The sequence below is a fragment of the Ixodes scapularis genome, unplaced genomic scaffold (assembly GCF_016920785.2).
Source record: "Ixodes scapularis isolate PalLabHiFi unplaced genomic scaffold, ASM1692078v2 ptg001274l_1___fragment_1__unscaffolded, whole genome shotgun sequence".
NCBI lineage: Eukaryota > Metazoa > Arthropoda > Arachnida > Ixodida > Ixodidae > Ixodes > Ixodes scapularis.
Window position 1 is genome coordinate 652,328 of NW_024610129.1, and position 27,396 is coordinate 679,723.

Here is a 27,396-nt window from a genome sequence, read left to right on the forward strand (position 1 = left end):
CCAGACGGGTGTTGGATGATAGTGTGTATAACGACAATGTCAATGTAAATAAATGCAGTTTCCTCTTGTCTTTGTTTTATAATTTGCTTGTTTTGTTTGTTTCAATTTTTTGGTTTTTATTGTGGCGCATTGCTTATGTTCATTTGTTTATATGAATAATACTGATCTTAATAGTTCACAGATGTCTAGGTTTATTTTAATTTTGTTCCTTAATTATTGGGGCGGGGGAGGGGGGGGGAGACACATCAGAAAGCTTTTTGCCTTCTGTTGCTGCAGCCACCCAGACACATGTGTAACACATGTGTGCCTGAACTAAACTATTCTATTCTATAATGTCTTTGACTTTTGAATAGGGTCAATTACTTGTGCAGAGAAAAATAACAAAAAGTAAGAAAATTTCCAGAGAAGATGCTTTTAAAAGGTAATTCAACTGAAATACAATTGTTTTCCTAAAAACGAAAGCTCCCCGGTCAATCTCTTCCCCTCAGCCTACATCAACAAAAAAAATCATAGCGCAACTTTCGTTTTTGTTGCAGGTGCTCATTCGAATCATCCACGTGATGTCCTCATGCTATAAATGGGAGGAGAGATAAAGAGAGAGGAGCATTTGTTACGACTTATGAGAATATTGTTACCATCGACAAAGATCTCAAGATGTTCGTAGTATCCCTCTTCATACCTCTTGTGGCTGGGAACGTCTTTATGGAAAGCAGTATTCGGCGTGTTCCGGAAATAACCGAAAGACAGCACACGCCGACGAAAATCTACATGATATTTGACCCCTGCAACACGAACAAACGTGAGACCACTTTTTCCATTCATCCACGTAGACCGAACAATGTTTCGGGGATATCATTATGTTCGTTAATAGCGACATATCGGGTGCAATGTACAGTGGGCCAATTTTTTTAATAATATGACGCGAGCGTCGACCGCCGGGACGGCCAGCGCTGTGCCGCGGTGGGATGCGGCGACACGCGAGAGATTATGCGCGTGCGCACAAAGCTCTTTCCTGTACGAGCGTCGTCTGCTAGGCTGTTCCTTTGACCACACACAGACCCTGTTGATTATCTGCTGGCATAGTTAAAGGGGCGATGCAACAATTTTTTAACTTTGCGCAAATACCGCTTAAAACGGATCCCTGATAATAATGACCGTTTATCACCCCACACAATGCAAGTTACAGAAAAAGAAATTAAGGAAAAACGAGCACCGGTTCACCCCTTCAACTCGCAGGCAGAACGAGCAGGAAGGAGACTGGCCGGAGTCAGGACTTTCGCAGACGCTGTCAGGAAGACCCGGACGTGCTCTAAGCGGACGCGGCCTCGTACTCTACTCCCATCTCGGGCAGGTGCATCGCGGTGTGCCGCCAGAACGGTGAGAGGCGAACAGCCGCCTTTTTGCTCGGATCACCGTCCGTCGCAGAAGCGGAGGAAGCGGCAATGGCCTTAGCTATAACTAGCACCCAACACACAAGGAGATGCGATCCAAACTAAATGGTCACCATACTCACCGACTCTCAGGCTGATTGCAGGGCCTGGGCAGGAGGACTCGTTTCTGAATGGAGTAGAAGAATCCTAGCCCACCTAACCCACGAAGAATTCCTTTTGATTCACATACTGTGGACACCCGGCCACACTCTTCTTCAGGGTAATGAGAGTGCAAACTCTCTCGCTCAAGGACTGTCCTTCCGAGCAGCCCGGCATGGGGAAGAGGAGTTGGTCGAGAGCAACTCGACTAGACCCGTCTGCAACCGTCAACAGTCAGACGACGAAACCGAAGAACGCCCCACACAAAGTCCGCAACTCGAAACCTCTAATCAGGTTACAGAATATTACCGATCTGGGCGAAGGACATATCCACCTCCACACAAAGACTTAAGCAGACGCGAAGCTACCGAATGGAGGCGCATACAAACACAGACTTTTCCAAATCTACACCATATCCATCTCTTCTTTCCTGGCAGCTATCGAGGCACATGCCCGGGCTGCAATTCCCCGACCCCCACACTCTATCACTCTACCTGGCCTTGTCCGACTCCACTCGGAGAAGAGATTCAACCCCTACCAAATCCTTCCACATCCTCCTGGGAGACTGCCCTACTCGGCTCGGGCCCTGAGCAACAGCGAGAGCTGATTGCTCGGGCCAGAAAAATAGTAGTAGCCTGCGGGGCCCTGAACGTGGGGACCATCAAACTATATACCGCAGCCAATGCTACAAGCCATCAAAACCAATCCAGTGATTTCACCCTGCCGTGTGACATTCTGCTTCCACGCGCAGTTGTACCCAACGGGAAGGCCACGAGTTAACGATGGACTGGCCAAGATAACTCGTAGCGACGGCTGCTGTACAACGCAACGTAAAACGGAGTATAGACAGGGTTTTCGCTTTATGTTCGGTATTATCAACTGCGTTGTTGCTCTCGTCATCTAGCCTATGTAGCCGGGTAGTCACACTTTTTTTGGACCAGCGGGCGTGCGCACTTTTTTATGGCACCTCGAGTGCCTATAGAAACACGGGAACGTGTTGTGAGAGTGTCGATGGGCAGCATGACGCAAAGGGGTATCGCAATAACCGTCCGGGTTACACAGGGTAACGTCAATAGGATTTTGAACGCATTTCAAGAGGAAGGCGTTCATCGGCGATGCACTTCGACATTGCGAGCGCCCTGCTCTCCCTTGCTACGGAGCGGGGGCTGAGTGCGATCAACGGAATAGCCTAGCAGACCACGCTCGCACTCGAAAGGGCTTCGTGCGAACGCGCTTAATTTCTCCCGCATAGCCGCAAGCCTCCGCGACACGACACTGGTCGGCCCGGCGGTCGACGCTCGCTTGATATTAGAGAGTTTTAGTCAGGGTATCGGAACAAAACGAAAACCAAAAACGAAAAACGAAAAAAACGATATTTTTTGACGGAACGGAAACGTAATCGAAACGTTATTTATTATTTTGTTCCGGAGTGAAACCGAAAAAATTTCTTATCGGTTTTCGGTTCAAGGGAAAATATCAGGTATTTCAGTAATTCGTTTCACGCAGCGAAGAGACAGCCGTTGGTTTGTACCATAATTAAAGAGAAGACAAGCAAGCCATCGCCCCCGCGTCTAAACTCCGGGCGAACAAGCATAGCAAAAACAAAGACAAAAAATACAACGAGAAACAAAAAACATGACGCAAGGCGCCATTGCTTCCCACCAATGAGAGCACGGTGGCGCGACGCCTCCACACGCTCGCAATGCTCTCCTTGGCTTTTGCGCCCTCTCCCTCCATGCTTTCTTCGGACGACACAGACAGACAACAGATCACGGCAAGCGCGGGAAGTTTGTGACCCGGCGTTGTAGAAGTCCATCTTTTGTTTATCTACGGTTACGGCAGTCTGAGACTCTGTTGCAAAAGTGTACTTCTTGATCCCCATGAGCCTTCAGGGCCTTCTCGGCGCTGAAATTTATTTTATCGGACCAGAGGTCTTGCCTTTCACCGAGCACACTTGATGACGTGCTGCTTCTGAGATCATGGTCGGTGCCTTGATCATGATCTCATTCTCAAGGCAATGAACATGATCTCAGAAGCAATGTCGTTTCCGCGGATTCCTCTAGAGCGCCTGAATTATCTATTTTGGTGTAAAAATAAACGTTACGTACCTTTTAATGTTTGCTGCGATTTGTTTTTTTTTTCATAGAAAGAAACCGTTACGAACCGTTACGGAGCATTATTTTTTTCGTTCCGGAGCGAAAACGGAACGGAACTTTTTTGTATGGAACGAAAATGAAAACAGAACGAAAAACATTTCGTTCCAACACCCTGGTTTTAGTAGACCGGTTTCGCTTTCTCGCTCCGCTCTATGGAAAGCGGGGTCGCCATCGCGCACGCGTGACCTGGTCTCGGATTTGAGCGTGAAGCGTCAGCTCCGCTTTCCTCGCCATTTTAGTAAGCGCGTTCCACTCTCAGTAAAGCTCGCCACTTGAAAGCATGCTTGGGAGCGCGCACGACCGTTATGAACCTCGCTGCACTAAGATGGCTGCGCAGACTTTGTTTGAAACGGCGTCCTCAAGAAAAAAAATTGCGGTGGCTTAGTTCGGCTATGCCAGGATTTACGTAGCGTGAGCTTATGCGCACAAAATGAGAGGTGCTACCAAGCGGCTCCGGTGCAGCGTCAGACTTGGCTACTGCGCAACGGAGGCTCACAGCTGGGCACGCGGCGCCGCCAGTGCGTCTGCCGCGGCTACGAAGCCACTCCTCTGGAATGTGCAGACCGGCCAGGCACGCGGTGGCAGCGGAGCGCGCAGCGGCGGCGGCTCCGGCGCGCCAGCTGTGCGTCGTGTGACGTCACTGCTGCTCGCGCATGCGCAGCACGGTGCACGGCTCATTATGCGAGCCACGCGAAAGTGCTCAACGTCGGAGAGTGTAGCTCACGCTACAAAACGTTTCACGGTGTTCGAGAAAAGGTGACATACTGAGCCTCCGGCTCAGCAACACTTCCTTTGATTTGATTGCTCTCAAAACTCTGACTGACTGACTGGTGTTCGAGAGCCTCTGGCTGCTTCGGGAAACCGCTGGTCACAATCTTTTTACGGACCCTGACCGGTGGAAACAGATGCTGCCTTGTCTAAGTTAGCGGGCTCGACTTGTTTAATCCGAGCAGTCGGCAAACGAGCAGATATTTTGTTAGGTTATTTTAGGCAGCAAGACAGTGCAAATTAGCTAAAGTGATTGCTCCATTTATATCCCTACTCTTCTGTTGTCCCAATGAAATTAGTTTTTTCTTCTTCGTTTTCTTCGGTTTGCGATAGGGGTACCTTGGTGTTTATGTGGACTGCGGAACACCGTTAGCGGAAACAACCAAAATATCCTGTTCTTATTTTTCACCTTAAATTCGAGGGGTTGGCATCACCTATGGGTGTCGAATAAAGCGCTCGTTAGGGGCACTAATCTGAGCAAAAAACTTTTAGCTCCCTCAATAACTGTCAAAGAAATAAACTGCAAATAAAAGCGATTTTGTCGTGTTCGTAATAACAGTGGAGCGCAGTGTACGTATGTACCTTGGGAAATGACATAAAACCACTTTGCTTCTTTTTCGTCTTTTTTTTTTTCAATTGTTTTTTGAAAGTACATTTTTCGCTCGAGCTCCTGCCTAGTTTCAGCCTCACTTGTGCTACTTTGTTTTCTAGAGGTGCAATAGAAGGCTACGCCCCCCAATGCAAGTCTACATTTACACTACTGAAGCCAACAGTAGCATTGTAATTTGATTACATTCAATATTCACATTCACACCTGAGAAGTAAAATGGCAGATATTAGTAAATGTTCTTTTATGCAAATATTTCTAGATGCCTTTCAGCCTATAGTTGGACAAGTATTTCGCTAAGCACAAAATATTTGATGTCATTCACTGGGATCATTTTATGCATTCCGATATTGACCCCCCCCCCCCCCCCAAGAAAAAAAAAAGAAATATGTTAGACCATCTGCATCACGCCCATGGTCTTCGTAGGGTTTGTCCAGCTGACAAATCATGCCGACTCACTGTCTGGTACTTCACGACGAGCACCCTAATGTGACCAGAAAAGTATGGCTTCTGATTCTTTGATGGATGGCATATGGGCGTGCTGTGCGGTCAACGAAACCTCAACAGCTGTCCAGGGGTTCTCCCTTGTCTTTGACGGCCTAATAAAAAGAACAAAAAGGCACTCTTACAACACGGCAGCATTTAAACACTACCAAAACATCTGATATGAGACTTTACTCATATAAGATAAAGCTATTTCCATGGTAGGGTTGTAAAAAAATGTGTATCGTAAATTAAAAAAAAAAAATTTAGTTGTTCCTTAATTTCGCTAAGCTGTCAAACTGTGCATGCGAGGTCCGCTACGCCGGACTTCGAAAAAATACTTCTGAAAAGCCTTTTAATCTACTGTTATTGCTGTGAAGTCCAGCGTCGTGTTTGCTAATGCTTGCATTGTTTATGCCTGTCTGGTTTTCATCAGACAAAATCTTGACGTGGAATATTCTTTCAACCGTTCTTGGTAACTTTTTTCAAAACACCGCCGGGTAACATATTCGGCCGCCATTATTTGGGCATCGCTTTTAGTGCGAGACGCATGACTAGAACCAAGTTCACATCCAGCATCGACGCAGCATTTCCGTCTAATACATTTAGACTCGCATCCGTGACAAACAATGACGCAGCTCTCTTGCTCCCTTGACGCTTGGCCAAAAGAAGGCGTCCTCGAAGAATAGTGGCAGCACTTTTAGAAAGGCTGTATTCAAGTCCATTATTTTCTAAACTTACCAAGGAAATCCAAGGCGAACATTTTCAGACGCAAGTTAAACAATTTCAACATTTGGTGCAAATGTGAATAAATAAACTTGAGAGGAACGGTTTGTTTGGTGCGGCTTGCGAGCGCTATGCTTGTGGGTAACTTTCAGTGGCATTTTCGACAGGAGGGCGCGTGCACAGGTGTAATTGGCGTTCAAGCACGCGTTCCCGTACATCTGACTGCATAGCCATAGAAGGATCACAAAAACGCGACGACTTTACCCAAAGCCCCTTCATGTTTCAAAAGTAGTGCAATGTCCGTCCATGCTCGAGGGACGTGCAACGTGCAGCCCTTGGGGAGATCATGGCGGTACAGCGCAAGACTGAGCTAGATTTCAGACTCCATTAACTTCCTGGAAGTGGCGCGCGGCACGTTCCTCTAGCATTTCTACAACAAAAAGTTATAGCCCCTCTATCCTGGGAAAAGTGGCGCCATTCATTGTTGTAGAAATACTCGAGGCACGTGCCGCGCGCCACTAAAGCCTACGCTTTACTTGTTGATTCGGCCTCGTTCAGGCTAAGGTCATGGTGAAAAACATCGACGCGTTTTGAGTAACAGCCATCTTGAGATCTAAGCGATCACGCTAAGGACGCTGAGGGCAGTCCGCTCTGCAACTTCTGAAGCGGAGCGCACGCTCACTCCGCTAACTAATCGCTCCAACTCAGAGCGGGCCACGCATGGGCGGTGCGGACGATGCTTCTTGCAGAGCGGAAAGTAGAGCATAGAGGGCTCATAAAAGTGGCCTACTAAAACTCACCAATTACAAACGCGCTCTGTCGTGACTTGTCCTGACACTGCCCATGAATACATTGTTGTTTCCTCGTGCCGAAACAAAAGTAAAGACGTAAATTAATGGCGTATCAAAAAGAGTGACTTTTTACCAGACAGTTCAGCTGTGCTATAAACAATGGAAACGCGAAATTTACTCAAATTATGCAGGGTCTCTCCTGTGAGAAGAGCTCCAGTTTTGCGAGGGCCAACCACTTATGTTTGTTCATGTCAGCGAGCAGGTGGCCGAAGCTCTCGTTGATGTGACCCACGGTGAGGTTCACAATACTGGAGAACACCGACGAGTTCCGTCCAAACGCTCATTCAAGTTAGAACAGACGGTTGAAATAGGCCACTCGACAAAGAACCATGCAAAGCTCTTGCGAGATCGGCAACACCCTACGCTGATCTGTCGGGTGCTGGGATTTGGAGGCCCACTTGCAGAGTAGCCAGGTCCTTCTGGAAGCGGGATTGCTTCCTAAATGATTTGCCTTCTACGTTGGCAATGTCCAGCAGACCGCGTTCGGAAGGGAAGCTTCGGCACTTCTTGGTATGAGTATTACAAATCACAGACTCGATGTCTCGCCAGCTTAATTTCGTTAGTAGAAGTCTCCCTTCATGAGGACAGCAGGGGATTCATCGTGCAGGTGCCTTGCTAGCCTTGTGGAACACTGTATAACTCGTACTCGCAATGCGCAAACTTCGTCCTGTTTCTTACTTTTTCTATTTCGAATACGTAAGTCCGTTTCATTTTTAATTAGAGTGTAGCAGAAGCTACGAGAGCGAGTGCCGGCCTTTCAGCGTCCTTGACCAGCACGCGCGCTCGTGCAGTGCAAGTACCGTGTAGAGCAGCATGCTTAGGGTGCCTTCATATGCGCGCTTTGTTTAGGGTGGAGACATCTGGCCATTGTCCCACACTTTTATTTTTATTTTTTGTTCAGAAGCGCGTGAAAGAGCGTGTCCCTGAACGCGTTTTTGGCGCTGACTGTGCTGTGGCAACATTTTGTTTTCGTCGATTTCTTTGTATGTTACCCGTGAGCGCGTGCTGTCGGCATCAAGTACTACAAAGGGTAGCATCACCCTTAATAGAAGGACATTGAGGCACCCTAAACATGCTCATGCTTATAGACGCTTTGCAGCAGCTGTGCATGGACGCCGCCATAACTAACCTTCAGTTTTTGTTTCCTCTTATTCCGTTTATTTCACTTCATCATTACCATAGCAGGTCAGGTTATTGCCATATTAGATTTAACTGTGTCCTTTTCTAAAGCATCGGCTTTTGTAGAGGATTGTCAACTACAGTTTCAGTTGCTCGGCATCTCGGTAAGACAAGAGAAGGTCAGCAATGGCGGCTGTAATTTGGCGCGTGTGTAAAGCGTCTATACCTTCGGGTTCACTCGCACACAAGGTGGAACTATTATATTTATATTTTATAGCTCATTATTCTTCGGGTGTGTGCCTACTCTTTTGTGTTTATTATTAGCAACTTTTAGCGATGGTGGTACCGCGGTGTGAGAATCGCGCTCCCTAGCTCCTGGATGATTGGCCTCATATAAAATAGACTTGCGTACACCTTCCTGGCGTAAAACAATAACGTAAGGCTATAATTCTGCTCGTCTATAGCAAAACAAGAATTACATACGCGTCGCAGACCCAGCCTTGTCCCGCTGTTCTATGACAATCATCCAGATGACAGCCATTTTGACAGACACCAGTGCGCCCCCTATAGGTCGTGAAAGATGCGAATTTTCGCCTTCGTTTTTACTACCTCTACAAGTACGCTCCCTCTCACTCTCTTGGTGTTAATATTTTGTTGTTTCTGTGTTACAAGAACGTCAACTTGTGGGGCTACGCAAGCGAATTTTTTTAACGCTCTCGAAACGTTTTTACGCTGAAAAAAAACGGTCCACTAAAACGCGTTTTAAGACCTCCCCTTTCAATTTCGCCGAAGCAGGCCGCGCATGCGCAGTTTGACACCCTCTGAGCGGAGCGGAAACTAGAAACGATCTACTAAAACCCTCTATTATTAAAACATTGGGCCACTGTACACGGGGCAACACCATGGAGTTTTCGTTGACCGTTTCAGTACCTCCGCTGCGCTCTCCCGAACGGAGACGCCACTACAGCGCATGCGCGGAGCCATCCTCTCCTTTCAGAGTCCCGGACTTCGTAGCGGGTGTCGGGGAACTTTGCGGGCCAGCGGAAACGATCCACGAAAACTCCCTAGTGTTAGCGCGAACGCGAAATCTACAATTAATTTTCTTTAGTTGTATTTCTAAAGGTTACTGTCGAGCTCGAAATTTAACGGGCTAGGTTACATTCCAAGGTGAGCACTTTCCGCCATCCCAGCAGTTTTTTATTACAGCCTCTAGATTTTAAGAGAAGTGGGAGAAAAAAAACGGGGATTGCTTTTAGTGCTACGCGCATTGTGCCTTGATATAACGGGTGTTTGCGAGAGATCCGAACCCAACTTTTCGCACCGCAAAAATAAACTAGACATCTCGGGGAGCTCAAACTCATTCAGAATGTAGCCCCAGCCGTTGGAGCAACATGCCAAAGTTTCAGCACCAACCGTTATCTCATTTAAAAGTTACAAGTGATGTTTCCAAATTTCGATGAAAAGATGGGCCCATTTTCGCCCACTTTCGGTTTCTGGCGCCAAAGAGCTCCATGTATTCGAGAGCTCCGTGGGTCGCCATTTTTCTAGTGAAATTTTCATAAAATCGCTTATAATTTATGAATAATATAAGAGTTGATGCTGAAACTTTGGCATCTTGCTCGAACGGCTACGGCTACGTTCTGAAGGAGGTTGAGCTCTCCGCAAAGTCTAGTTTATTTTTGCGGTGCGGAAATTCGTTGTGATTGCCTGAAGCTGAGCAGGTTGGTTATTCATGCTTATGAGATATGCCAGCTGAACGAAGGAAGAAATATACAAGACAGGAGAGAGACGCAAGGAACATACACATGCACTCCGCTGGACTAACAACCATTTACTGAATAACGTCCCCTTCGTCGACTTTCATTTAACGGATAACTTTTTTTTCGTCGACTTTAATTATTGCCTGGATGAAATAATCTCCATCGTATTCATCGCTTCAGTTTAAAAAACCTTGCTTCCCCAGAGGTAACGCCTTCTGTGGGCTCATTCAGGCTGTTTTACACACGGGACTTGATTGATTGATTGGGGGTTGATGGCGCATCAGCAACTAAGGCTATATTGCGCCAAGCTTAGACTATTGTAATTCGGGTTTAAGAAGGGGAAAGAACTATAGTAGCGAAATATATGATAAAACCATGAACATGAGTGTGTATAAATGTAAACAATATGACAATGAATTTAGGATAGAAAGTAAAATCACAGTCGGTGTAGGAGGCCGATATCAGTGAGGAAATTAAAAACACAACTGTATGGAATTACACACGGGACGTTTCCTGCAAATACTTCTTTTCTTTTGTGGAGGCAGTGCTTGCACACTCGCCCTTCTTCTCCTCGATAGCTAGGGACACTTGAATTTCCCTTGCGATTTTTTTTTTGTATCTAGCCATGATGGTGATGTTTCAGAAAAAGGGAGCACATTGGCATTGACGACAATGCGCTGGAAGATGGCCCGCTGCTGCAAATGTGCGCACGGAGGCGGCGTGTTCTCTGGTGGGGTCACTGACACAGCGCCCAATTTGTCCGATGTAACATTTCCCACATGACAGCGGAATGTTGTAAACAACAGCGCTTTCACATGGGGCGTGTTGAGTCTTGTGAGCGGTGCCGCACGTGGTCTTTTTGTTGTTGTAGGCCTCACTGATAACCTTCCGGCACATGGCATATGACTTGTTGGGAGCTGAGAAAATGACTTGTATTCCATGCTGGCCAGCGATCTTTTTCAGGCGATTTGCAACCCCGTGGAGTAGGGCAACACCACTAGAGGTGTTGCCCATGTGAAAGCGCTGTTGTTCCGCCCCCAACATTCCGCTGTCATGTGGGGAATGTTAAACCGGACAAACTGGGCGCTGTGTCAATGACCGCACCAGAGAACACGCCGCCTCCGTACGCACAATACAGCAGCAGCGGGCCATTTTCTGGCGCATTGTCGCCAATGCCAAGGTGCTCCCGTTTTCTCAAACATCACCATCATGGCTAGACACAAAAACCAGATCGCAAGGGAAATTCTATACTCTGTTTCACCTTATCTTGTACCACAGCGAAGGCTGAAAGCGCGAGCTCATAGCGTCGACAGCTGCCCCTACTGCACGAGAGCTTGTGCCGCCGAGATCCGCCCCAGAGCAAGGAGCTCGCGCTTACAGCCTTTCCTGGGGTACAAAACAAACAAACACATTAGTTGTTAGTTGTTTATACAGCAGGATCGCTAGGTTGGACATTTGAGAAAAGGTACATGGAAGTGACGTAATGCAAAGGAGGAGCGTATCCTAGCAACACTTACGTGGCGGCTCTGCCCACTTTGACGCCCCTACGTCATCGCAAACTTGACACCCGTCACCCGTTTCAGCGACGTCCGGAGCCAACCACCGACGAGCGGAAGTAGCTACGCATTTCCTGAGGCGTCCCTACGCGCGGGATACGGGGCAGGATTTACTACGACGCGGGGAGCAGTTCCTGCGTTTAGCGAAGGAACGGCAACCAATCCTGTGCGTCGCTGGCCGTCGCATCTGTTCTAGTACAGGTAAAAGTATTGAAAAACAATCAAAACCTTTTGGGCGTTGTTAAAACAAACCGCTTTTTTTGTACCCTTTTGCAATACATTTAAGAATTAATTGGAGAGAAAGTTGTTCCAATATTATGCGGGATGTGCGCTACGCGCCTTCTTCAAACCAAAATGTCGAACCATGAGGAGCCGGGTGTGCCGGGGGCAGCGGAGGGGTCGGCGGAACCAACGGGGAGCGCGCGAGTGACGGCTGCTTTAGTCAGAAACAATTTTTTTTATCTTTCGAGAACTTGCTATTGCTGTGCTCAAATAAGAATGTTTGGCGCAACATCTGTGATAATTCTTTCAAAGTGGTCCAGTGTTTATATGCTGGTATGCTAGTCAGAGAATATATATATATATATATATTTTTTTTTCCTTTTGAAATTTAACTATTGTGCTCAACTAAGACCAGAGTGTTCAACAAGATATCTGTGATATATACTTAAGATTGCCCAATTGCTTACATGGTTCCAGTCGATGCTCAGTTTTACTTCCAAGAATGAAATATTACATTCCATGTTATCACACTTTTATTCATGAAGTCACAGGTTTTTCTTTAAGAAATAAAGCAATTTTCAAAACAAACTACATGTGCACTGTTAAGATAACACAATCACCTAACTTTGATGAAGTGCCATAAAAGAGATAATGAAATGGAGCAGAAGGCAGGACGCTTTGAAGCATTTGTAATATGAAACAATGTCCACGACAACAATATCCCTGGTTCAATCAGCAACTAAGAAAGCAACCTCTGCTAAAGCAAGCATTTCTTTCTAGAGGTAATCTAAATTAATTCTCAGTTTTTTGCAGGGGCAATCCAGATGACCTGTTGGTCTGGCAACTAAACCTCCGAACCTTTTCTGTCACTGTCGACTGCGTCTCGTGCCTTCTGCTAATAAAAATAAAAAAAAGGCTGTATCGATTTCACCACGATGCACTCGACACGTATCCGGAGGCAGCACGCTGGCTGTGCGACGAACTTCACAAGGTGTAGGAGCTGAAGAGAGTATGTAGCTTGTGGACGGCCATGACTGTGGAGCAGGAAGCGAAGTGTGCACTTTACGGCTTCCACGGGGAGGGCTTCACTGAGGGCAAGAATGTGACGGGGTCCTTGGTGGTCAGGACCTCAGTCGTGGTGGCGAGAGGTTCCCTGTCGCTGGCGGCGTCCGTGCTGGGCACCACCGCAGCGAGGGCGCTGAGGGGCTTCCCGACGGAGTCCCTGGTGGTCGGGACTACCGTCGTGGCGGCGGACCCCTTGCGTGTGGCGCTCCGCACGGGGACGTCTGCGGCGGGTTCCGAACCGGGCGACAAGGCGCTGCCTCAGAGCCTTCCCCCTGTCCGAGAGGCCGACCGGAAGGCCGACCGGAGGGCCGGCAGGAGCCAGCCTCTCGGGAGCCGACGCTGACCTCTCCGAGCTCGGCTCAGAACCGTCCGAGCTCGGCTCAGACTCCAACTCGGACTCTTCAGCGTCGGAGTCTGACTCCGGTTCTGGCTCGCTCGATGCAAGGCAGATGTAGTGGAGCACTGCACATGCCGAAATAATGGCGGTGGCTGTTGAAGGGTGGTAATACAGAGCCCGGTGCCTTTGCAGACACCGGAATCTGTTTTTCAACAGCCCGATACAGCGCTCCACAACAGACCTTATCGAGGAATGCGCCTTATTAAACCGGCCGCAAGCGGTGGAGGTCGCGTGGTTCCCGGGGACAGGGGTGATGAGCCAAGGCTCCAAGGGGTAGCCGCTGTCACCTGCACATGTAGAGGATGGAACATATTACATTCTTTACTTTTTAAAATAAAAGGCAAGAAAACAGCTGTGTGCAACTATGTCAATTATAATGTAACTTAAGTGTGACTTAAAAGTGTGTTAATATTTATGCACTACAGTATCAGTTTACATTATGATTAATTAGCACCAGCTTGCCTGCAAACTCCCTGTTATTTCATGTAACTATGTGTTTTCCTGGTGGGTTGTATGGGATGTGTGCACGATTCCTTAAGGGTGCTGTGCTGTATGCAAGTGCATTATTAGGCCCTTGCATCCGACAGATAAAAGCTCTGTTGCTTTTGGGAGTGTGGCCGTGACCTTAGGCACGGGCAGAGCAGAACACGCTGGCCTTGTCTTTGGCAAGCAAGGGGATAAGGCGCCAGTTCGACGAACCTCTTTCCTAATCCTCGGTGGAGTTGGAGATGGGGAAAAGAGAGGGGGTGGTTAGATTGGAAAGGAGTCAGGTCCTGTTGGGACACGGAGGGTCTAATAGGAGGAGCTATATGGGCAGACCGAAGAAGAAGGGTCAGGGAAAAGAATCCAGTGTGTGGGACAGAGACGACCCGAGGACAGATTTGGCGAGCCCCAAGTGGCCAAGGAGGAATTGATCCCATTCCGTACAAACTGACGACCGTCAAAGCAACCAGGCGAGCCCTCAGGGATCGGCGAAAGAGCTCCAACTTCATGCAAAAACCAACCAGCAAGAGGGTACAGGCGGACAGTAACAGTGAGTGGGCCGAACCGGACAACGACTCGCACTGCGGTTGCATGCCTTGCATAGTCTATCACTGTCGTGAGATTGGTCTAGTGTGGTTTTCGTAGCCTGCAGAGTGTGAGAGTTATGTGGACATAAACAGAGATTAATGGCCAAACTTTGGGTGTTGTCTCACTTCAAGGAGTTCCAGCAACTGTGTCTGTGTGCCTCACAACAAGCACAGTACGTGTGGTACTGTGGCTTTCAAGCAGTGGGAGCCACCGTATGCGTAAGGAATGAATTTAGTATGCTCACCAAGCAGGAACCGGCCGTCGCGTGGCACCTGCCCTTGCTCGAGTTGGCTTCGGAGCCAGGAAAATTGCCACACGAAGGAGTCGTGCACCGACCCGGGATACCGTGGGTCGATGCACATTATCCGGCAGTCGGCGTCACACACCTGAAAGTGAGAGAGATATTGACATGTAATTACCTGAATCCACAAGTAGTAGATTGTACTTATGGTTCACAAAGCAGTCGGAATTTCAGAACCTTTTAAGTTATTTTGTCTGACACATGCATGTCAACACACCTTCCTGGATGCAAGGTACAACTAACTACCTTAAAACAAAAATAATGTTTTTTTTTGTTTTTTGTTTTTTTTTACGGAAGCTTGCACGTTTTAACAGACAAGTATTATTTTTGGGAGAAGCGTCGCACGGCTCACATGCTACGTAGAGCACACGCTCGTGCAGTCGTGAGACCCCACAGCCGGCAGTCATAAAACGGCATACTTAAACCGTATCGGCAATACGTTTTTTTTTTTTCTAGAGATTTGGGGCGCGTTTTGACAACGTAACATGAGTGTACTTACCACCATCACGTTGAGGGCGTAGAAGTACTTGCGGCACCAGTACGCCGCCTTCGTGACGGTGGGGTCGTTCTTGGACGGGCCGACGATGGAAACCATGGTCCCGTCCACGCAACTGATGACGCCGGGTATCCTGCCGAACAGCCTGAAGCCCTTCTCCGCGACGAACCTCTCGCTCGGCGTCTCGGGGAAGTGGATCCAGCCACGCTGGACCCCGAGACGACGCACGATAGCGACGGACACGGCGCGGACCGCAACGCTGACTGTCTTTTGGTCCCGCGCTACGTGTTCGTCGGTCGCCACCATGCCTTGGAAGCTCCCCGTGCCGTAGAAGCGCAGTGCACACAACACTTGAAGCTCCACAGTCATGACCGTCCACGAGGTACGCACTCTCCCCACCTCCGGTTCCTCGCGAAGTTCGTCGCACAACCATCGCACCACGATCTTGGGCAGGCGGTATGTATTGCTTCCAAAAGATCTCCTCCGCGAGCTCGAATGCATCGCGGTGTTCCCGATACAGCCTTTCTGGCGAAAAAAAAAGCTCTATTAAAGAAAAAGACGAAATGACGAGACGGCGACGCCTCGCCGCCGAACACATGCTGCCAATGACACCTTGTTCCGAGCAAGTACCTTTTGAAACGTACTCGGTACAAAACGAAACGTCATTTTGTTGTCACGTCCGGTAGCCGACTCCGCCCAGTTTTGCCGACTCCGCGCACATTTTTCTAGGGAAATTAGGTCACTTTTGTTTCCAACCAATCAGACGTGATGACGTCACTTCCGTGTACTAAAAAAAGGTACATGTACAATGTCGAACCTAGCTATCCAGGAGTTTAGTCTGCCAGAACATGGCGACGTTGTTACCCACTGTAGATAAGCACTTTAACCAGTGCAGTACGACTGCTTGCCAGGGGTCTTTAACGTGCGCCACGCAGTAGTGATACACGACCGCACCCCGGTACGATGCTTATCCGGATCGAAACGGGCAGAGGTGGGGATTGAGCCCAGGACCTCTGGGTTCTGCAGCGCGAGCTTTCGCTCCAGGTGCTCCGAGCTGGTGTGTGCTAGACCACTCGGCCACCGATCCCCCACCCCTCGGGTACAACATAAGGTGAAACATAGTATAGCCATCGAGGAGGACGAATGCGTAAGCACTGCCTTCATTGTACTACATACAAAAGAAAAGAAGTATTTGCAGGAAGCGCCCCCCGTGTAAAATAGCCTGAATGAGCCCACAGAAGACGTTACGTCTGGGGAAGCAAGGTTTTTCTAAACTGAAGTGATGAATATAATGAATATTTCATTTAGGCAATAATCAAAGTCGACAAAGGAAAAGAAGTTATCCATTAAATGAAAGTCAGCGAAAGAAAAGTCGTTATTCAGTAAATGGTTGTGTCCAGAGGAGTGCATGTGTATGCACCTTGTGTCTCTCTCTCTGTCTTGTATATTCCTTCCTTCATTCAGCTGGCATGTCTCACAAGCGGAAATCTGGGTGCGTGTTTTTCACAAATACCCGGTACATACTATATAATGTTCGATATACTTTTTAGATATATTTGATGCTCGCTATCTTCCTTGTACATCCATGTAATTGTGCTTTCTTCTAAAACAAACGAGAGCATAGCGCGGGGTCGCTAGAATCAGCGACAACATTCCGCTGTCAGGGGGCGTCGCGGCGCTGGGCCACCGTGACACCCCCCCCCCCCATTTACTGCCCAGCTGCACCCCCTGACCGCTGCACAAGGGGCTGCTCGTCTCCCCCCCCCCCCCCCCCCCCCCCCCTTCAGTGACGCCACTGAGCGCACTAGATTAGCCCTCCCAGCTAAAAACATTTTTTTTAAGAAACACAAGAATACAAAGAAAAAGACGGACTGATTGATGCATCTTCGGGTTCCCTCTGCACAATGAATTTGTTAGAGAGTGACTAGACACGCCTCGAACATTTCAATCCTCCGATCTTTGGGATTCTGAAGTCAGAGCTCGTCGAGGTCGGTAATGCTGATCCGCTGCTCCACGGGAATGATTCCACACCTGCCAACGAACACTCCAGTGCGACCAAGAATGTTTTCCCAAGATGCCCTCAGAGGCGTCGGAACAATTCGAAAGATAACGGGGGGGGGGGGGGGGGGGGGAGGGGGGGCGTAGCCAGAGGGGAGGTTTATTGCGTTTGAGACCCTTTCCCCCTCAACCCGGAAACCAGCCGACTTTATAATTACACATGCATCTTGACTCCCTTTCTCCCCCTCCGCACACCAAGTCAAGACATCACAGTCCCCTCCGCATCCCTGTCCCCCCCCCCCTGCACCCCCAACCCCACCCCTCCACTGGGAAAGGGGGTGTCATCTCAGACCAAGGGAAGAGCTTGAAATTTCATGGCGGACGTCTCTCGCGGAGATCGGTCTCAAGTGCGCATGCGGGGCATTGACCAAAAAACGACCCAAAAACCACGTGACCCCCGTCGCGCAGTGAAACCCTCTCTGTACTACAGGCTCTGTGTTATCTCGTTACATGGGAACTCAACGCGGTCCAACACACTCAAAGGCGACTGTGTGAAAGAGCTTTTACCCATTCAACAATAACATGTCGTGACCGAAGTCGAGACCTCAACAACCTACTCAGCCTGCGTTAAACACGCACACACACAAACACCATAGGCTTAACAAAATCATAACACCAAATGTACTCTTAAATTTTGTAGAGCGCAGCTCTTAGGCGCCCGTTTCCGGCTTGAGCGGCGTCGCCGTCGGCGTAACCGCGCGGTGCATTATGCGTAAATTTCCCCGCTAAATCTAACGGAAAGATTTTCCCGCTAAAGCTAGCGGAAAAATTTCCCCGCTAAATCTAGCGGAAAAATTTCCCCGCAAAATCTAGCGGAAAAATTTCCCTGCTAAATCTAGCGGAAAAATTTACCCGCTAAATCTAGCGGGAAAATTTCTCTGGGGGTCACGTGACCCCCAGGTAACGTGACCCCCCCCCCCGAGGTCGCGTGACCCCCCTCCCCGAGGTCACGGGGGGGGGGGGGTCACGGGCCCTCGGGGGGGGGGGTCACGTGACCCCCACGTGGACCCCCCTACCCCGAGGTCACGTGACCCCCCCCCGAGAACAGGGGACCTTCAGTACCCTTTCCTCCTCCCCCTCAAGAGCTGCACTCTAATTCGGCGTTACAGGGAGTTAAGTTGTAAACGGCTTTCATTTTTAGAGTGCAGCTCTTAGGCGCCCGTGTCCGGCTTGAGCGGTGTCGCCGTCGCCGTCGGCGTAACTAAGGTCACCCCAAGGCCACGTGACCCCCCAAGGTCACCCCAAGGTCACGCGACCCCTACCAAGGTCATCCACGGTCACGTGACCCCAGGTCACCCCAAGGTCACGCGACCCCCGAGGTCACCTCAAGGTCACGTGACCCCAAGATGACCCCACGTGACCCCTCAAGATCATCCCCACGTCACGTGACCCCTCCCAGTCACGTGACCCCCCGAGGTCACATGACCCCTTTCAAGGTCACCTCAAGGTCACGTTACCCCCCCAGGTCACGTGGCCCCTCCCCGAGGTCACGTGACCCCCCTCCTTCCCCCCCGAAGTCACGCGACACCCCCCGAGGTCACGTGACCCCCTCCCTCCTAGGTCAGGTGACCCCCCGGAGAATATTAAAGAATGAGGGGAGGAGTACCCTTCCTTCATCCTCCTCAAGAGCTGAGCTCCAATTCGGGGTTACAGGGAGTTGTAAACGGCTTTCACTTTTTTAATACTACCGTAAACAGGAGTTTATAGACAAGCAGCCCCTGAGGTCTTTATAGTTTATAGACAACTCATCTATGACCGTTTTTTATTGACAGTATAACTTACTTGCATTTAAATTTTCTGTCGTCATATTACTAGTATCTGAAACGAGTTTCATACAGGGGGTTTAGATTTAACTCCAAGAAACAAAACAAAGATCAGTGAAGTTTAAACGAGTGTCGTCTTCACTATTTATCAGGCACGGCCAGCACCTCCTAATAAGAAAGCTTAAGTGCTTTCTTGCGTCAGTAAAGGAGGCCACTTTAGGCCAGAGGTTGGACACGAGTACGGCGTCAGCAGTCATCTGGAACTCGTGTCCAATCAATGAGAACCCGACTGTAAGCCGAACGGTGACGCCGTAGTCGTGTCCAATTTCTGACCTCTGGCGGCCTTCTTTGCTGACCCAGGAAAGCACTTAGGCTTTCTTATCTAGGAGGTGTTGTCACGGCGCACATTAGATGAGAGGACAATCGTCATGGTAAGTTGAGTGAATAGCTCAAATATGTTAGTTATATATTTGTGTTATTGGTTTGGTCATGTTGCGATTGCTGTATGGACGAGAATACAATTAGAGGTGAAACCAATTTAAAAAAAAATGCCAAAACGTTAATGCAGTTTCAATATTATTTAATTCAAATTTACGTTTTTACGCTGATTTAAAAATTGTGTGCAAATTTCGCACAATAAAAAAAATCCCGCAGTCATTTTAGACACATCGTCGCTTTTGTCGTCTGCGCACCCACTAAGGACATGCCGCCGATATCATGGCGACATCATTGAAACGACTGCGTCACTCTTTCAAGCGCCGTTGTGGGCAGGGCTTGCCGAGCGCTTTTGGCGCGCGTTTTAAATCGTATTAGAGCACGTGAAACTTTATTGATTATCATAGTGGAAAGGATTACTTTTTTTCAGCTTTTTGTTGGATTGCCCTCTAATATTAATTGATGTCAATAATGCAGTTGCAACCTGACCCGTAATAGCAAAAAATAAAAGGTTAATTAACATAGTTTAGTTCATTAGCTAACTTCCACCATGAGTATATGTTCACCTAGGCTAATAGGTCAATGGTGACGACAGCACTCGTTTAACTGTCACCCACTGTCACCTCCTGACTGTTCCAAGTCTCACCCAAATGGATCCGAATTACTACGGCGGGTCATGTCACGTGACAACACAGACTAAAAAAAAGCTGGGCGGGAGTTGGTTTTCGCGTAAAAAAAGTGGTCCCTTGGTTTATGCCTGACGACGTCATTTAAGTGTCATGCTGTCGCCGGTCGTGATCCTGACGGCGTCTCAGCAGCGGGGGTGTATGTGGCAGACGCCTGTTCTGCTGCTGGTGACAGACCACGGAAGCTCCGGCAGCCACGAGTTGGGACGCCGCGAAGACAGTGACACTCGCGTATGCTTGTACTTTTCGCCAGCATTTAGAAGGCCAACCGCAAGGATCGCGACCTCCGACAGCATAGCACTCCCGCTTCTCTGGCGCCATGTATTGCCATTTCAGGTCCATTTTCGATGTATGGGCAGGATAGGACGCGAAACACATCAGGCACCGTAGTAATATAGCGGAGTGCCCAGTCCAACCTGGGTCTGTGAGCTCTAATCTTGTTTTAGCGTCCAAGCAGTCACCGTAATGTACTGGTCCCATGCAGACCAGTTTACTATATTGACTGCTTGGATGCAGGGTGTGACGGAAGAGTCCCGAACATCTGTTATCGCCCAAGAGTCAATGTAAGAGAACATTCCGGAGATATATAATTCCCCCGCAATTGCTGTACGCGTTGTGACCCTCGGATGTACGGCACGTAAAATTATCCAAGAAGGGAAGACAAAGTTTACGTTGGTTGAACAGTTCGTGATTGCAGAACGCAGAGAAGGCAGACGGAAAGCAAGACATGGTTTGGTTTGGAAAGCGTTTAATACCAAATAGAGGGTTGGGGTAAGAAAGAGTGCGCCGGTGACTCCGAGGGCTGGGCGCTGGCATGAGGATTAAGGAGTTAGGCAAGTATATGTGGATGTCCTGCTTGGCCTCGAAAACAATGTCTGGGAGGCTTCGTAACACCCGTCTTTTGTCTTGTTCCTGTCCGGGAGGGTGACCCAACCTTTAAGTGTAGCGATGTCTTGGTATCGATGTTTATTCCTTGCTTCCTCGAGTGCAGGGCGGTCCCACAGTATGTGGGCCATGTCGTGCTTCAGGCCCGTGTCGCACCTCTTGCAATGGTCGGATTTCTACCTTTTTCCCCAGGTCGCAATTCTGGCCGGGTCTATTGTCGCTTTAGCCCTTATTCTTAGTAGAAGTACTCTCGCCCTTCGACCGAAATCCTTCCTGGGAAGGGGATCAGGGTCTGCAGGGATTTTAGTTTTGTTCTGTATTTTTCCCTTATTCGGATCCTGGCTTCTCTGGGATCGTACTCGCCGCGTAGTCGAATGGGGTCGGTACTGGGTCGCAAGCCGTGAATTACCCGTGGTCGTGTGGTACTGGAAGCAGCTCTACTTGCCCGGATTTAAAAAACACGGGACGGGGAATTCGATCTGCTCCTTCATTTCCTGGGATTCCGGCATGGGCCCATCCAGTTCTTGCTTGTACACCTCTATTTGCAAGTTGCGAGACAATATGCTTGATATGGCGGATAAGTCTGCAAGGACTGTTTCGGGTTCTGCACTCCTTGACGGCATCCTGTGAATCCGAGAATATCCAAAGATTCCCTGGTATGCTTTCAGAGTTAATGATGCATTTACAGGCGCCAAGTGAACAGCACGAAGTAGCATGTAGTTCTTCTTGCTTTGTAGAGGACTTGGCTGGGATATTTTGGTGATGATTTCTGTTTAAAGCAGGGAAATCGACTGCGACCGACTTTCAGGGTATCGGTCTCTCGACGCTTGCCATGTCCGTTTAGGCAGCAACAGTGTGGTTCCGGTCCTAGCTTTCAACTAGCTTGATGTGCGCCTTGGCTCGTCTTGCAACTTGCTCGGCGTCTCCCTCGCGGGGTAAGGGCTTGCTGTAGGTGACCTCCGTCAGGTCTTCCCGAGAAGGAAGACTAGCGGAGAGTTTGGAAGGTAATTAGTAGTCTTTCTTAGAAGTTCAACGATGGCCCTGCCTTGGGTTGTGAACTCAAGCCTTTCGTCCTGGTCATCCATGCGAGCCTTTACAACGTCGTACAGATCATTGATGCCGGCTAAAGTCCAGAGCTCACCCCGGGGGGTAAACTTCGGCAGACCCGTGATCTCCCGTCTTGGCTGGTTGTTAAGGGTTTCCAGTCTTTGCCACTGTCCCTTCCTGAGCCAGAAGTGCCTGGCACCATAGCACACTCGCGATACTACAAGGGCCGTGTACATCCCTTCGGCAATGGCTACGGTTGCACCTCCTCGGGCACTGCATATTCGCCTAATGACATAAAGTGCCGAGCTGCAGTGTTCGATGGTGTATTCTAGTTAAGCGTAGGCAGATGCGTTCTCCTCGATCGTGATTCGCAATATATTGATCGAGGGAGATGGCTGGATTTTTTTCCGCGCAAGTATGAGGTTCATCTGCTCAGCGATCTTATTGTCTTGAAGTGCTTTCGATGCTATGACGATGTAGTTGGTCTTTTCTGGTGAAGCATTTATCCCCGACCCGGGCCAGATGAGCTTCAATCACGTCCAGTACGTTTTGTAAAGATTCTTGCTGCGCAGCTATGCTCATGTGATTCTTCGACAGGATGGTAACGTCGTCGGCATACACCGTGAATCCTAAATCTTTTATCTTGACGAGTTCGTGCCGCAGGGTGGCCATGACTATGTTGAATAAGGTCGGCGAGAGTGCAGAACCTTGGGGACTCCGATCCGGTTCACTCGCGTGTTAACCCTCTCGAAAAGACCACAAACCATTGTGTATGTTCTCCCTTCTAAGAAACTTTTGATGAAATTCAAGGTTATGCTTGTTAGTCCCGGTGTCCTTGCTTCTCAATTGATCGATTCATGGGGTAAAGAGTCGAATGCTTTTGATGTCGAGCAACGATTGCGTCTGAGTGTTCGAGCTTGCTTTCTTTGCTTCGGATGATGCCGGCCGAAATGAGAATCAGGCTTTTCTGTGTGCCTAGGCTGGGGCGAAAGCCCTTCTGTGCAGGGTGGAAGGCGCTGGTAGACTCCAGAAACCATTTCATGCAAGTGAGTACCATCCTTTCCATGGTTTGGAAAACGCAGGAAGTCATCGACATGGGTCTGTAATTGCCGATATTTCCCTTGGCATTTCCTGGTTTGGGAATGGGAATTACGGAGGAATTTCCTTTAGCCTCCACCATAGCCCTCGTGATATCATGGCGAGCTGCAGGGATCTTCCGACCGTTGCGGTACTTTTGTACCGACTGAAGCCGCTTAGCCCAGATCTTGCGAAGATTAAGGTCGGGTCTAGGGGCGTCTTCTTCCACGCTGCATTCTATAATGGCTCCCTGGAGCACGCTGTGCAGGAGATCTTCAAAGCCGGAGTCTACGAAGTCATCTCCTGTAGGAATTTTTCTGAATTTATCCCAGTGCACGATATTTATCATCTTTATCGTGCCGTCCTTCAATTAACGACTTGGCGGGAACTTGATTGCTATCGTGAAGTGGCCATTACACAAGTTGTCCGGGAGGCATTTCCATTTGCGATGATGCGTGAACGTGTTCGAAGTTAAAGTCATGTCGGGCGAGGTGTCCTTTTGCCCGGCTCTAGCTGCCATCCTGGTCTTCGCGCCTTGCTTATTAACGAGATGAAGTCGAAATGTCTGCATTCCGCCCAGCAGATCGTCCCTCTTTGCGTCTGGTAATTGTAGCCCCAAGCAGTGTGTTGAAGATTAAAATCTCCGCCGTACAGCTTCTGGTCTCTCGGGTACAAATGGTGTAGGTGAGCGATCCACCCGTGGTCGACCTTCTTGATGCCCGGCCTGTAGTAGACCGATACGAATATGATGTTGTGGTGCTTATGGACCGAGGTTCGCACCGCGATGACTTCTTGATTTTCAGTGCAAAACTGCCTGGGTTCAATTTGGTGCTGAGGCCAAACGCTGCGCATGTAGGCCACTGCATAACTTGGTTTGGAGGGGGATGACAGGTCTGTCTGTCTTGTCACTGGGGTGATCGTAGGGCGTGGGTAGCATAAATACTGCCAAAATTTGAATTGTATGGAGTGAGCTTCTTGAAGTAAAAGAACGTCAGGGTGCTCGTCGGGTACGTCCAGTAGTTTTAGTCGTAGCTCAGCTGCTCGCTGGCCGAGACTCCGGCAGTTCCACTTGAGAACCCTTATCATGCTATTGTGGGGACAGGCTGCAGAGTGATCTGGCCTGAGTCCAGATCGACTAGTGTTTCTTGTCTTCCTCTTGCTGTGCCTTGAGCGCCGCGTGAACGTTGTCCAGCTCAGCCTTCGGGAAGTTGAACTTGCTGCGTAGTTCTTGAATTTTGGCCGTCAAGTTGGATGGCGGTGAGGGCATTGTGCCTTGCATCGCTTTGTTGATCCACAAGGAGCCGCTTGGGGAGATCGGGACTCTGTTTGCCCTGACTTCGGCTTCGGCTTGTTGTTGCTGGGGCTGCCTCTGGTGCTGCCGCTGTTGAAGCAGTTGCTGTTGTTCCTGGAGCATGCGCTGCTCTCGGTAGCTATAAACTTCCTCTCTCATCTTCTTGTTGATTCCTTGCCCCGTCGGACATTGGCGGTTCGTCCAAAGATGGCCCTTCTTCTTGCACCTTTGGCAGAAAGGGGTAATGTCGGCACGCAGGTTCCTGCGTAGGGCTGGTCGGGGCTGGGTTTTGAGTTCCGCAGCGCGGGCACACAGAATCGTTGGGACAGATCTCGGCCTTGTGGCCGGTGCGGTGGCAGTTGCTGGATGTAACCGCTTTTGGCTTGAAGGGGGACAGTCGCATGAACCTCTTCCCGTAGACCACGCATCATAATAGTTTCCCACCGTCAAATGTTAGGATTGCAGTATATGATTTTCCGAGCCGGCGAGCCGCAACTACGTGAATCTTCTCGAATTCAATCTCGATATTCAGCGTGTCATCTTGATGGTCCTCTTGGAGGGGGTAGACATCATAGATAACACCCTTGCTGTAGGTAGGGCCATAGGTTCTAAACACCTGGACGGGATTTTCTGTTCCTTGATGGTGACCACCCTAAACTTTTCAAGTCATTCGGTCGATTCTTTCGAGTCCACGCGGACCGAGATCGTGTTGGCCTTTTCGATGAGGTGCATAGAGAATGCAGTGGCTATTTCTGTGCCTTGCAGATGTATCTCCAGTTTTGGTAGGAGCGTCTTGACTGAGACTCTAGATCGCGCCAGGCGGATCTTGTACTCGTACTGCCACTTCTTCGGAGTTTTGGGTCGCGGAGGTGCTTGAAGCTGAGCTGAACCTCGGTGGAGACACTTCCTTTTCCTCTTGCTCATGATTGTCTTCCACTCGTCTTCTTTTTCTTCGGTAGGGTTCGCCAGAGCGCCACTCCCCGACTCTGCGTTCTTGAAGAGTGACGTTCTGCTTTCCGCAGCCACCACGGCGGCGCTAGAATCGCACTTCGTTTCTCTGTGCTTTTCCGGGAGATCTGTCACCATCTTGGCTTCGATTTCTTTTTGAAGTGCCTTTTACGCGGCTCGGCCCGCTTATTTTTTTTTTTTTTTTTTTTTGGGGGGGGGGGGGGAAGGGGGGGGCACGGAATTATGCGAGTCTCCGAGGATATTTTTCAGAATTTCAATGAGATGTTATTTTGATATACTCGAGAGGATCGGCCTTTAAAACTTGCTCATCGGAGCCTGGCTGGTTTAGAGATGGTTGTGTTGACTCACTAAAAACAAAGTATTCTGGTACTTGAAACGTCGGGGGCTTGAGAATGGTGGCCATACCCACCGTTTGACTCGTCGGAATCTCCGCGGCAGTGGCGGTGAGCCCATCTTGACAACCGACGTTCATGTCCATCTCTTTATATTGCCATGGGTTTGTCTAAAAAACGCTGGAAGTGCCGCTCACCTCATTCGGGTTCTCCGGGGTTGCCTCCCCCCCCCCCCCCCCCCCCCGACAATCCACGTTGAGTTTAGAACTGGATGAGGCAGTCATAAACGTTCCTTGGGGCCGAGCATATCGGGAACGCCAAAAATACGTCCGTTCTCGTCCGCTGCTTTTTCTTCTTATCAAAGCAAGACAGAATAAGTGATAACATTCTTTTCCCTTCGCTTTATTTTTTTTTTTTGTGTGTGTTGTGAGCTTTTAATGAGAGGAAAGAATGAATAGTGCCGCCACCAGGATATGCAAAGCGTTCGAGTCTGGCACGGGCGTACGTCCAAACAGCCCCAGAATTCTCTTCGTTGCAAGGTCTCCTGGGTTCCCCTGGAAAGCTATATTGCGGCAGTGGCCGATAATAACCGGAAAGAAAGAATCACGACGCGAGTCAACATGAGCTCTTCTCTGCGGTGCTGACTGACTTCGCTGGACGACATATTTGAGTACCATGTTAGGAGGGCATGCTGAGAACGAGCTCACAATAATAGGCTGCTAAGAACGGCAGTCTTGATGATGCAGAATTCAAGTTGCAAAAGAACTGCGGAAGCTCACCGTCAGCACGCGCTCAGCAGTCGCGCATACAACTATGGCCGCCAATGAATACTCCCTACGATCCGTTCACGCTTAATCTTTGAATGCGGCCAATGGTAAAAGCACGAGAGCTCAAGGTCGCTGCTTTGAAGCGCTCTTCTGCAGATAGAGCCCTCGCGCTAGAAGTCCATGTCTAAAAGCATATCCTTCTCTATACTGACAAAGCCTGGCAGATAGCCACGAGAAGCGGCCGCGGAAATTGAAAAGGTAGGGCAGCAGACAGCGGATGAGAGGAAAGCCACGTGACAGGCGCCTCGCTGCGGCGAGACGCCCAAACACACTTCTCCCGAGCGATGGAATGTCCGCTCGTGCTCCTCGCTTTCCTCGAGCTGCCGCTTCTTTTCTTGCCGGGTTTGAAAACCATGTTTCGGGGCCTCGCCGCTGTAAAACGTGTGCGCTGACGTCCAAGTTTCCCGAAAAATCGGGAAAGCGACAGAACAGCACACGACAAAATAGCACGCGACAAAACAGCAAACAACAAGGTCAAAACAGTGCGGCATCAAAAGTGCGCAGCGACAGAACAGGACGCGTCAAAACAGTACGCGTCTCAACAGCACGGCGTCAGAAGAAAACGGCGTTCAAACAGCACAGTGACAGAAGAGCACTTGCCAAATTAGCACAGCGTCAAAACAGCCTGCTGGTTTTCGGTGTGGTTATATTTTGCTACCTATAATATAATAACTTCCCACCCCATGCCAATGGAGTTCAATCCCTTGCCCTTTTCTTGCTATTGATTCTTAATTACCGTAAAAACCCGCATATAATACGAGGCTTTTTTCAAATTTTGCCATGTAAAATTTTCGGTTCGTATTATACGTGGGTCCCAACAATTTTCAGCTTCTATGAGGCGCGATCTGACGCAGTTTGACGTGGTTTCGGTTTCGTAGCAATATGGCGTTCAAAACAGCTATCATCATCATCATTAAAA

The 27,396-nt window shown here is 49.1% G+C and overlaps 1 protein-coding gene across 1 annotated transcript in view; it reads left to right on the plus strand.

Moving 5' to 3' along the window:
- The first annotated feature begins 639 nt into the window (after positions 1 to 639).
- LOC121834511 (ficolin-1-like) overlaps positions 640 to 27,396 on the plus strand; it is a 103,987-nt gene continuing 77,230 nt past the window's right edge. The window contains exon 1 of the mRNA XM_042288204.1: positions 640 to 799. Coding sequence (XP_042144138.1) covers positions 655 to 799 — 145 coding nt within the window. The 5' untranslated portion in view covers positions 640 to 654. The remainder of the gene's footprint in view (positions 800 to 27,396) is intronic.